The sequence below is a fragment of the Canis lupus genome, chromosome 2, assembly GCF_011100685.1.
Source record: "Canis lupus familiaris isolate Mischka breed German Shepherd chromosome 2, alternate assembly UU_Cfam_GSD_1.0, whole genome shotgun sequence".
Taxonomy (NCBI): domain Eukaryota; kingdom Metazoa; phylum Chordata; class Mammalia; order Carnivora; family Canidae; genus Canis; species Canis lupus.
The window spans coordinates 81,558,515-81,570,906 of NC_049223.1; the positions used below are offsets into that span (position 1 = coordinate 81,558,515).

At 59.7% G+C, this 12,392-nt stretch overlaps 1 protein-coding gene across 1 annotated transcript; it reads right to left on the minus strand.

Moving 5' to 3' along the window:
* Nucleotides 1–1,076: 1,076 nt before the first annotated feature.
* On the minus strand, nucleotides 1,077–7,077 carry LOC478220 (chymotrypsin-C). The gene is made up of 8 exons (XM_038531918.1): nucleotides 6,919–7,077; nucleotides 5,812–5,903; nucleotides 5,619–5,716; nucleotides 4,437–4,562; nucleotides 3,530–3,666; nucleotides 2,651–2,796; nucleotides 1,717–1,869; nucleotides 1,077–1,140 (listed from the first exon to the last, which is right to left on the minus strand). The coding sequence occupies exons 1-8, from the start codon at nucleotides 6,956–6,958 to the stop codon at nucleotides 1,126–1,128; spliced, it is 807 nt and encodes a 268-aa protein (XP_038387846.1). The 5' UTR covers nucleotides 6,959–7,077; the 3' UTR covers nucleotides 1,077–1,125.
* Nucleotides 7,078–12,392: the final 5,315 nt, after the last annotated feature.

The following is a 12,392-nucleotide window of genomic DNA, read 5'->3' on the forward strand; positions in this document are numbered from 1 at the left end:
ATAAAATAAAATCTTAAAAAAAAAAAAAAAAGAAAGTCACCAGCCCTCACCAGCCTCAGTTTCTCATCTGTAAAACACCTCGTGTCCAGCCCCCAGCAGCATCTTGTATCCTTGGCTACCCTGCTATTCAAATTTTGAGACTCAGCTTGGGCATCACCACCTCCAGGAAGCCATCCTGGAGTCCTCCTGCCAACTGACGCTGGTTGCAGCATCCCCTTTCTATGCTCTGATGGGGGGACCCTGACAGCTCAGGACCAACCAGAGGCAGTTGTAGTGGGGGGCTCTCCTCACAGGGATCCAGAGCCGGTGTGGGCGCACCCCCGCCCCCGCAGAGGAGAGCCTTCCCAGGAACGCCACGGTCAGGGGTCTGGGGCCCCACTAGGACACCGGATCGCCCTTTCTTTTGTCCCCATTTGCCCTCTTGTTGGCTTCAGGAGGGCTCCCTTCTGTGGCTCCCGTGTTACTCACTGGCCATCTGTTCCTATGACCTGGCCCAGCTCTTTCTTCTCTCTGGGACTCAGTTTCCCTGCCTGTCTCATGTGGTGCAAGTGTTTCCAGCTCTGACCCACTGTTTTCTCCAAAACTGTGCCCTCTGAGGGAGGCTCTGGGGCCCCCTCCGCCTCATGGTGCCCAGCACGGGGCTGGCGTAAGGTCAGGGCTCAGAGAGGCCAGGCTGACAGCAGCTTTGGGGGCCGCTCTGGGGTGGGGGCCGACGGGGGGTGCCTCTTTCTCAGCAGCCAGGGGTCATCCCTGAGCAACGGGCATCCCCCTGTGGCCATCCTTTCTAGGCTGGGGAGCCCCCCCCTGCAGCTGGGGGGGCCTGAGGACTCCAGGATCAGGAAGGGGGTGATTTCATCAGGCCCCTGTGGTTCACAGCTTGTGACATGTTGGGGGGCAAGTGTCTGGCGCGTCCTTAACTCTTGCCCTCTCAGGCTACCATGTGGCTTGCGGAGACCCCCCCACTTCCTCCACAGCCTGACCAGGCTGGCCGAGGGGCTCTCTTTGCACCCCTGGTGTGGAGCCCTACCGAGCCCGGGACCGCGCAGGGGAGGCGCACGTCAAGAATGCAGGCAGCCTGGGGGGTAGGAAGCAGGTTTATTGGGGTGGCAGGTTCCCAACGATGAATCACTGCTGCATTTTCTAGAAGAGCAGAGGACAGGGTGAGGGACTCGGCGGGAGGGGTGTGTGTCCCCTTCTGGGGCAGCGCTAGGCTCTGCCGGGAGCGAATGCTGCCCGACGAGGGGACTGGGAGGCACGGCAGGCCGCCCTGGGTCTTGACAAGCCAGTGTCGCCCCTGTTCTCGGGGCCTGAGCCCCTGGGGCACTTCCGACCACGGGGAAATGGGGCTCAGGACACACTGTGCCACCGGCACGAAGGCTCGTAGCGCAGAGTGACCCCCAGCCTCTGGTCCCCCAGCCTCTGGTGTGGATAAGGCCACCCACGATGACCCCTCGCCCCTGCTGGGCCCGGCTCGGCCCCACTGTCCTGGGGCCACATGTCACTCTGGGGCCCTGAGGGGGGTGCCTAGGACACGGCCACACGGGTCTACTGGAACCAGCAGAGGCGTGGATGACGCCCGTCACTGTGCCCCTCGCCGCACCCAGCTCGGCACTCAGCGTCCCCCTGGGTGGGCACGTGGACGTGTGACCCCACGACCCCGGGGTGGGGATAGGGGCGGGCGGGGGCGGGAAGAGGGGCCCGGAGCCAGGCACCCACCTCGTTGATCCAGTCGATGTAGGCGGACACGCGGGTGAAGACCGTGGGCTTCTTGAGGGTGTTGCAGCCCAGGCCGGAGCCGAAGCTGACGATGCCCCGCACCTCCCACGTGCCGTTCTCGGCCTGGCAGTTGAGCGGGCCGCCCGAGTCCCCCTGTGCCAGGGCAGGCGGTCGTCAGCCGCAGGGGCCTCCCCCAGAGGCAGGCCGGGGAAGCGGGGGCGGCAGGACGGGGCTGGAGCCCCCCGCGGCGAGGGAGGCAGAGGAGATGCGGCGTGGGGGTGCCAGGCTAGCTCTTAGGTTGCTGCGTGATCTTGGGCTAACGATAACCCTGTCTGTGCCTCAGTTTCCCTTGCTGTTCAGGTCTCCGTGCATAAGGCTCTGTGAGCTGCCCAGAGAGGCCAGGGTGCCGGGAGACCCGAGAGGCCTGAGACAGTGGGGAAGGTGGGTGTGGGGAGAGGGGCTGTGTGTTTGGAAACAGGACAGTTTCTGACTGTTCTAGATGTTCCTGTGTCAGACTCCCCAGGTCCTCTGCCTCCCTAGCTGGATGGAGCTGGTGGTGTGAAGGAGCATGTGCAGAGATGTCACCTAAGTGTCTTCTATGCCTGTTAGATCGGTCCTCACGTCAACCCTGTGCTCGCTGAGTCTCCGTCTTACAGGTGGGAAGGTGGAGGCGCAGAGAGGGTGAGCGGGTTGCCCGAGACTGCGCAGCCACCACGTGGTGGGATTGGGACTCCAGCCCGGATCCTCCCGCCCTCGCCACGGCGCTGAGGGCTGGGGGTGCCCGCTTGCCCCTAAGCCTCCTGGGCCCGACCAGGGAAAAGGTTAAGGGTTTGCTCGTGTGGGTCACCCGCTCCCACCCTCCTTTACCCTCCTCACTGCCCCCTTCCCCTCGGCCACCTGCAGTAGGGACGGGGCGCGGGGCCTGCGCACTCACGTTGCAAGATGAGATGATGCCGTCGCCCCCGGCACACACCATCGTGTCCTTCACCATGGTTCCCCACCAGTCTCTCTGGGTGCAGGTGGCGTGATCCACTATGGGCTGCAGGCCCTGCTGCAGCTCGTCGGCAATGGGGCCGTTGGCTGGTGGGGAGGACAGAGGGGGGCCCGGACTCAGCCAGGTGGCCCCGAGCCTTCAGGGAGCAGGGGGCTGGATGGGGACCTCGCGCGGGCCCTTAATCGAGAGGCACGACCTTGACCTGTGGTCCCCAAGTGTGGCTCAGGACCCCTCTGAGGGTGGGACAGGGGGCACCGGGGGTGGGGGGGGGGCAAGGCTGGTCTGTAGAAAGCCCTCACGGGATAACCACAGTATTCTCTCTTGAATTTGGATTGTGGGGTTTCCATGGTCAGGCATTTCCTTGTGGGTCTCTGCTTAGGTGTCACATCGGTAAGGATCTTTCTCACCCCAAGATTTTCCAAGTACCGATGTGCATTTTCCTCTAGGTCTTCCCTACCTTCGCTTATTTGCATGCAGCCTTTTAATAGGCATACGGGGGTACCGTACGCTCTAGTCCCCTACCCTCAATGGCTTATTTTATTTCGTAGTCACTTAGATGGCACCAAGGATGCCCCAAGCACCGTTCTAAGCACTCGACAAAGTCTACCCTTGTATGCACGTGTTAGAGCGTCTGGCACGTGGTGTATGCTCAATAAATATTAACCGTTACTATCACAAAGTTAAAAAAATGGTGTTAAGCTGTTTAGACAGAAAGGCCAAGTGATGGGCAAACGTGGGTGGTATGCTTCTTGCGGGAGCTGCTTCCTCCAGGAAGGCTCTCATGATACGCCGGACGTGGGGGGTGGGGGCTGTACTTACTCCAGAGGCGGCCCCAGCCAGTGACGTAGCAGGGGTAGTCCTGAGGCAGCAAGGAGCCCGCCTCAGGCAGGCAGGCCACCTTGATGGTGTCACTCAGCTGCACAGGCTCCGCCAGCTTGATGAGGGCAATGTCGTTGCTGGAATCCAAAGTGGAGGTGGTGAGTGTGTAGGAGGGCCCTGGCTGGGGTCCACGCTAGGCCGCTCAGTTAGCTGGGAGCCGGGCCTGGGGTGGCCAGGGGTCCTCCGCGAAGCTCTCAGGCCTCCCGTTCTTTCCATGGGGCCCGGCGATGGCAGGGGACGAAGGATCTGCCTTCTAAGGCCCGGCCCTCCCCTGCGTGGAAGCCTCTGCCTCCTGTGCCTGCAAGGGCTCGACAGCCGGGAGGCAGGCGCTTTCCAAGGCACTGCAGGCTGCGTGTCAGCCAGAAACGAAGCCAGAGCCCGTTGGAAAGATCCAAGAGGGGCACTTGCAGCTGCGATGTTTAGTATTTCATGTTAAGTGACCCCAGACAGACCTGGTTTGATTGCTCTTCCTGCCACACACCGGGCTGTGTGACCTGGGGCCTATGTCTTAACCTCTCTGAGTCCCCGGTTCCTTGTCTAGGGCTGACGTGAGGATTAGATAAGTCTCGGCCTATAAAGTGCTTATTGCAATGTGGGCATGCAGTAGGCGCTCCATAAAGGGGAGTCCTGGCTCGGAGACTCTGGGAACCTTGGCCAGCGAGGGAGATGGGAGAGGAGTCCGTCTCCACTTAGCCTTGTTCCATGTGGCATAAGGGGGTCGTCTGGCGGCTGTTGAGGGTGAGGACGGGGCCCAGGGACAGGCTGGGGGCAGGCTCTGCGGCTCCACGTTAGGGACCCCTCCTTCCCGCGTGCTCCCCCCGGGGGCCGCGAGGCGGTGGGGACTCACCGCACCAGGAAGGAGTTCCACTTCTCGTGGACGACGATGGACTCCACGTTTGCAAACACGGAGCCTTCCTCATCTTCCACGACCAGGTTGTTCTTCCCCAGGGCCACACGGTAGGTCAGGGTGTCGCTGAGCAGGGGTGGGGGGGGGCGGGGGGCGGGTCAGGCTGGCTGCCTCCCCTCGCCGGCCGGTGGGGCAGGGAGGGGACTCAGGGCTTCGGTGACCCAGGCCCGAGGCCACCGTGGGAATCGTTCAGAGGGGAAGGGGGTGCCTCTCTGCACTGACCGCCCCCCAGGGCGCAGGGTAAGGACCCTGCTGTGGGAGTCAGGTCTGCCTTGATTCCTAGGTGGGTGGCCTTGGGCCTCAGTTCCCTCATCTGTACGGTGGAGCCCGTTGCACTTACCTCCCAGGGCGGCCGCCAGGTGAGCTAGCCCACGCCAGCACCCCTCTTGCCCCGTGATCTCGCATTCCTCTCACCCACCTCCTGCTCCTCTCACGTACTCGGCTCCCGCCACACCCGCTTCCCAGTTATTTCTCAAACCTACCAAGTAGGCTCCCTCCTCCTGGTCTTTGCATTGGCTGTTCCCTCTGCCCAGGACACCCTTCCCTTCCTTGCTTCACGTCTTTGCTCGAGTATCCCCTTTTTGGAGAGATCTTTCGCTGGCCACCTCTTTTAATATAGGACCCCTGGGACGCCTGGGGGGCTCAGCGGTGGAGCATCTGCCTTCGGCCCAGGGCGTGACCCCAGGGTCCTGGGATCGAGTCCCGCATCAGGCTCCCTGCAGGGAGCCTGCTTCTCCCTCTGCCTGTGTCTCTGCCTCTCTCTGTGTCTCTCATGAATAAATAAATAAAATCTTTAAAAAATAAATAAATAGGACCCCTTGTATTTTTTATCCTGCCTTATTTTTCTTCGTTGCCACTTGATACGTTGTACGTTTACTTGCTTCCCGGCCTGTTGCTCTTCTGCTGGAACGTAAGGTCCCGAGAGCACAGGCTTTGTCCTGCTCCTGTGTTCCCCGGGCCCCGTCGCGGGTGCATAAGAAAGACTTGTTGAATGAATACGTGAACAGCTACGAGTAGCTTATTTCTCCCAGTGCCTGGAGTGTGTAGTAGCTGCTCAATAAAAGCAGCTGATCAGGCTCCCACCCCAGGGCAATGGGGGGGTCCCCGGGCCCCCCCATTCACCTGATGCAGTGGGCAGCCGTGAGGACGTAGTTGTTGGCAATCAAGGTGCCGCCGCAGGTGTGCCTCCAGACGCCATTCTTGAGGTACTGGAGAGAGATCTGGGGCAAGGCGCAGGAGGGCCACGTGTCAGCCCGGGACCGTGAGCCCGCCACCCTCGCCCGCCCGCCGCCCACCCCTGCAGCAGCGCGCTTACCTGCCAGGGCCAGCTGTGGGGCCTGGCGTTGTCTCCTCCCACCACTCGGGCAGATAGGTTGGGCTGGAAGGTGGGGACTCCGCAGCTGGAGGCTGGGGGATTCAGGACCCGAAGCGCACAGGTGAGAGGGGCTGGCGTCCCCAGCGGGGAGGGGGCAGGTGGGAAGAGCACAGACTTTGGGGCTGGGAGGGCATAGGCTCGGGTTTTACTGTGCGGCTTGCAGAGTTCAGTGAAGGGCCTGGAACAGAGTGAGTGTCTAATACACTGAAGTAAATAAAAAGGTGGGAGGCGTGTGCGCGCCGCTGCACCTGCTCCTTCCTCCTTCCCCTGTGGTCCCTTCCTAGAGCTCCCGTAGTGGGGGTGTGAGAGCACTGAGTCCAGGGGTCCAGGCCGTCGTAGCTGGGGGCTGTGGGGAGCGGTCTCTGCGTGGAGACAGACCCGGACTCAAATTCTGGCTCTACCGCTAACCAGTCATGGGATCTTGGGCAAGCTCCTCAGCCTCCCTGAGCCTCAGTTTCTCAGGGAGGTGTTGATAGGCCCCGCCTGTCAAGGATCAAATCAGCCCCTGCACATAAAGGGCTTCGCACAGCGCCTGGCGCATAGTAACCATACAACAAACAGGAGCTGCTGTTGCTATTTATGACCGTCATTGTTGTTGTTGGCTGGAAGGACTCCTAATCAAGTGCTCCCCTTTGTCAAAAAAGCCAGTGACATTTAGAGAAGTGACGTGGCTTGTCAAGGTCCCGCCGAGTGTTAAGTGATGTTCAAGCCAAGCCCCTTGATTCCTGTCTGGGAGATGGGCCCCCAAATGGGTGCGCAAAGCATCAGTCCCTGAGGGAGAGATGCCAGCCCTGGGCAGGCTAGGCCTTCGTGGTCCCCAGAGGGAGGCCAGGATGGGCCGTTACTATGTCATCAGCCCTATTTTGCAGATACCGAAGCAGAATTGCTGAGAGCAGGCGGTGGGCCTGTCTGACAAGCAGCCGGTCACCCCAAAACCCCTCACCTGGGGCCCCGGACAGCAGAGGGCCCCTGTTCCTCTCCTTGCCCCCCACACCCAGCCTGAGCTCACGGCCTGCTGCTGCTGCTGGTCCCCAACCCACCGCTTACCATAGGCCAGGAGCGCGGCAAGGACCGTGACACCCAACATGCTGCAAGTGGGACTGGCTCAGGATGGAGTGGCTGTTGAGCCGGGTGGGGACACACTTATAGGCAGGCGTGGGGCTGGGCCCACCCGCTCAAGGCTGAGCCGCCCCTTGGGGAGAAACCTGTTCTGACAAGGCCTTTTCCCTGACCTTGGCTGGTTACTGTTTAATTCGGGCGGGAGATGAGGCTGGCTCAGAGGCATGGATTCCCCACATCTCCTGAGACAGCACATTCTGAGGCTGGCAGGTTTGGGGGACCCCCCCGCCTCTCTGCCCGGAGCGTGTTCTCATCCCCTCTCCCTAACTCGTCCTGTTTAGTTATCATTTATCGGGCAGTGTGCCTGGTACTTCTTGTGGTCACTCAGTAGTCCCGACAACATGAAGGAGACATTTTCATCCACTCAGGAAAGAGGTGGGAGCCGGGACTCAGAGGGTCGGCGATCGCCCAGGGCCACACAGTGGGAGCACCAGGGCCAGGATCTGAAGTCAGGACATCTGACCCCAGTCTGGGGTTCATCCTGCGGGGACACCCTGTTTCCTTCTCTCTCTTCTTCTCTCTCTCTCTCATTCAGCTAATATGGTCTGGTCTTGGGGTACCCCCTGCCTTCTTGCCGTGGATGGAGGCTGAGGTCCACGGAGCCTCGGGAAGGTGCCCAACTGGCCACATTCCTCCCCGGAGCCAGCCCAGTTATCTCCCTGCAAAGTCCTGGTTTCCCCGCCTCTAGAGTGGGTGCATGGGACCAGATACATCCCAGGCTCCTTCCAGCGCCCAGGCTCTCCATGACTTGAATGTCAGGGTCAAGTGACAGATCTGGGTTCGTGGTGGGTTTCCCTGTGGCTCCAAAGCCCCACGTGTCCAGAATTTCCACCCGGAGCCCCGGCAGTTTGGGGTCAGCCCGTCCCTTGCAGTAGCCCATTTGCCCCAAGGCCCGACTCTGGCCCCGTCTCCCTCCCCTTCCTACTCACCCGCGTGCCCTCGAACCGAGCCCTCTGCTCACCCTAGGGATTATCTCCTAATAAAGAAATTCAGAAAACCCCACACTTTGCTGTTAGCGGGGGGTATCTGAGGGTGGGGAGGATTCTAGCTTACGTGGCTTATACAGGTTACATTCTTTTTTAGAAACAAGCATGCGTTACTTTGATAATATAGAAATCAAGAAAATTTTGATAAAGAGACATAAAGACAGGGAGGGTATGGATAAGGGGGGGTGGTCTGTCCTGGTGTGATGATCTCAGGCCCGGGGCCTGGGTCTTGGGCATCTCAGGCCATGGGGAACTTTCTGGTGCATTCTAGAGGCCAGTCCCGACGGCGGGCCCAGTGGCCACGGCCGATCCACCTCCGACCCAGAGCAGATGGCTGCCAGGCTCTGCGAAGGGTCAGCCCGGCCTGCAGACTTTGTCGGACACGGAAATGCAGACTTCGTGGTGGACCTTGGGAGCCGCAGGGCCCGGACAGCAGGAGGCGAGGCTCCGTTGGCGGCTTGCTGGATGGTCCTGCATCTTGAGCAAGCTCTTGGGCCTCAGTTTCCCTTGAGCAACCTGGGGGAAATGATTCACTGGGCATCTACGTGTGGGAATTTGCTGGTTTGCACTCAGAGATACAGCAACCTCCCGGCGCCCATCTCAGTCACGGGCGCGTAGCTACGCCAGCACGCAGGGACAGACAGACACGCACACACACACGCCCCTCCGCATCCACAGACACGCACGCACCGATGTCATATGGATAAAGCACAGGGCCACCTGCAGAGCCACGCGCCCCACGTTCAAACACGTGCCCAGACACAGAAATGGCCACAAACACTCAGGCACACGAGCGGTGAGGTTCCAAGGGGAAAGGTCGTTGTTTTTTTTTTTTTTTCTTTTCTCTTTTTTGGAATGTTCACAGAGAAACTGACCCTTTTTTGGAGGGAAGTAGCCAGCTGCTCTGGAGGCGTAGACAGCATCCGCTTTAGGGGCGCTTCCTCTTTTCGAGGCCTGTACCGGGGGCCTTGGATGCGAGGCAGTACCAGCAATGGCACGTGGAGAGAGCCGAGGTCACCCTAATCGGCCTCACATGCTGAAGACGGGAAGTTGTGTGCTTTGCCCACTCTTGGGCCACACTCTTGAAGGAGGGAAAACCCAGGGCCATAGCTTCCTGGCTGTGTGACCTTGTGTTAATGACTCAACTTCTCTGTGCTTCTGTGCCTTCATCGATAAAATGAGGGCAAAAAAAGAAAAAAAAAAAAAGCGGGGGGTGGGGCAGCCCGGGTGGCTCAGGGGTTTAGCGCTGCCTTCAGCCCAGGGCCTGATCCTGGAGCCCCGGGATCGAGTCCCACGTCGGGCTCCCTGCATGGAGCCTGCTTCTCCCTCTGCCTCTCTCTCTCATTCTCTCTCTCTCACTCTGCCTCTCTCTGTGTCTCTCATGAATAAATAAATAAAATCTTTTTAAAAAAATGCCGTCTGCCTCTTATTGCAGGGAGTGCCTGGCATACGCCAAGCTCTACGTAAGGGAGCTGCTATTCTTTCCTGTTGTCCGGTTCTCACGACAAAGCTGGAGTCCGGACGTCACTGGGCCCTTTGGCCTTTGTGGGCTTTTAAATTTTTAAATTAATTTTTAATTTAAATTAAAAAATATGTAAAAGCCTGTTTTAGGACCGCATAGGTATAAAGGCTAATATAATCGAAGCTGGTATCACGTAATATAAGCCTGGATTGTATTCATTCTTTCCCTGCTGATTTTATAAGAAACAAAAGATTCTTGCAGGCCCTAAAGGTCTCGTGGGCTCCAGCACTGTGGCTGCAGTGTGGATGGATCCATCAGCCCTGGCTGTGGCCCATCCTCTGTCAGGTTCTGTGACACTGAGTGACGGAGTGAGACTTTGGGGAATGTTCTGTGGCTCATAGGAGCCTTCTCTGGGCCTTGGAGGCATCTCTAGCTGTGCCCAGGGGTAGCCAGGGACAAAACTGCATTCTCACTGGGAGCAACTGGGCCGAAGTGGGTGCTCCCTCTGGGTGTGTGTGTGGCTAGTGCCAGCCCCCGCTGGCTGGGTGCTGATGCAGCGGACGCCTGTGACTCCGGTGGTCCAAACTGCCTAAGTTACGGCCGTGACATGTGGGTGGCTCACCTGATTTTCTGGTGCTGGTAACCAAAGCTAAAGACGCCGCCATGGGGTGAGAGTGGAGGTTGTCGATATCTGCAGAGGGGAGCCTTGTGGAGTGGATTTCCCGGATTAACTTCTTTTTTCTTTTTTAAGCATTTTATTTATTTATTCATGAGAGACACAGGCAAAGGGAGAAGCAGGCTCCCTGCAGGGAGCCCGACGCAGGACTCGATCCCGGGACCCCTTGGTCACGACTTGAGCCAAAGGCAGATGCTCAACCACTGAGCCACCCAGGGGCCCCTTGGATTAACTTGATTAAAGACTTGACTATTTTGCTTGCGCAGTCTGTGAGGTGCTGACACGTCGTGGAGCTAGCAGCCGGCCGGCCCGCCATCCCTCCCTCCCGCATTCGCTGAGCACCTGCCGTGCACAGACCCTGTGCTTGGGCTGCAGCTGCAGAGGTTAGACCCTGCTCAGCACCGCTGGAGCTCCCTGCTGTGGGGGCAGCAGGTGTTCCCCTGCGTGTTCTGGGCCCTGGGCTGGGAGCCCTGGACGAGAAGAGGTTCGTTCCTCCGGGCCGGGGGCTCAGTGGCGTGCAGGTTGAGAAAGGATTCCTTTCCTACGGATTCCACGTCCACAACAAATTTGAGGACTTGAGGGTGTTGAGAACGCTGGGATCCCCATTCTCATCGCCTTCAACTCTGTGCTTTCCAGGGTCTGGAGTGGGGCCTCCCAGGGCCTGGGCTGCGAGGTCCCTCGGACACTCAGGGCCAGACTTCCTGGAAAAATAATCCAGGGTGACTTGGCAGAGGGGGTAGATGGGGGGGCCTCGGGAGGAGCAGCGTCAAGGTTGGGAGTGAGACGGTGGTGATAGCCTGAGAAACGGGGCAGGTGCCACTGATTGGGGCTATATTTTCCAGTGGCTGGGATAGGACTCCCAGGTGGCAGGTGCTTCTGGGGTGAGGGCCACCAAGCGGCCAGCGGGGGCAGGTGTTGGCCGTGCTTCTCCTTAGGACCAGATGGAAGTACTGGTGCTGGGGGTTCAGAAGGGGCCTGGAGGCTTGCTGATGGGTGTCAGTGATGGGGGCTGAGAGGATGGGACGTGGGAGGGGATCAAGGAACCATGTCCCTTTCCCAGTCTTGGGTCCTGAGTCCCTCGGGGCCCCTTCATTCCTCAGTCTGGTCCCCCTGCTGGGGAGTGGGGGTCCTGGGCAGGCTGGGGCTGAGGGGCCCCTCCCAGCTGAGACCTGCTGATGTGGTGAAGGGTCCCGGCGTGGGGCAGCTGGAAGGTGGGGCTCTAGAGCTTGAATTTATTTTATTTTTAATTCTTTTATTTAAAAAAGATTTTAGGGCAGCCCGGGGTGGCTCAGCGGTTTTGTGCCACCTTCGGCCCAGGGCGTGATCCTGGAGACCTGGGATCGAATCCCACGTCGGGCTCCCTGCATGGAGCCTGCTTCTCCCTCTGCCTCTCTCTCTCTCTGTGTCTCTCATGAATAAATAAATAAAATCTAAAAAAAAATTATTTATTCATGAGACAGAGAGAGAGTGAGGCGGAGACACAGGCCGAGGGAGAAGCAGGGTCCCTGGGGGAGCACGAAGCGGGACTCCATTCCAGGACCCCAGGATCACGCCGGGAGCCAAAGGCAGATGCTCTACCGCTGAGCCACGTGGGCGTCCCTAGAACTTGAATTTAATCCCTCCCAGTCGGTGTCCTCCGTCCCTTTGTTCTGAGACCTGCTGAGCTAGGACGTCGGGGGTTCTCAAATTCTTCCTTTGGGGAAGGGCAACGCTTAGCCTAACAGGCTGTGTTAATGGTGGTGGCATCTTAGGCAGTGGGTGGCAGGTGGGGGTGGCATTCCCCAGCACACACGCTCCAGGGACCCCCGCTGTCCCCTCGCAGGGCCTGGGAGGGAGCCAGGGGCCGCTGCAGTGCCAGCGACGGCCACCTGGGGGCAGCGATGCCCAGCCCAAGCCCACACTCCCTCACCTGAACTCAGGTGGCACCCCTACCTGGGGACTGCGGGCTCCGCTGACCCGAGAGACCCTAGCTCACCCCTGCCCCCGCATTGGACAGACGGGGAGACCGAGACCCAATAGGAGCCTACAGATGAGGCTCCCATGCCACACGGGGAGCACCCGGGTCTCATCACGCTGCCCTCCCAGCCTGTCTTGCTTGTGTGTGTCTCCGCTCCGGGGAGGACCTGGGGGGGCTCTAGGGTGCATCCATCTGGAACCCGCACAGAGGCGGGGTCACTCCCCGTGCACACCTTCCTCTGAGCTTGCCTGGTGGGGTGGCTGCGTGGGCGAGGGGGCAGGACCTGCATCCTGTCCCCCAACCTGACCTGGTCTCCCCCTC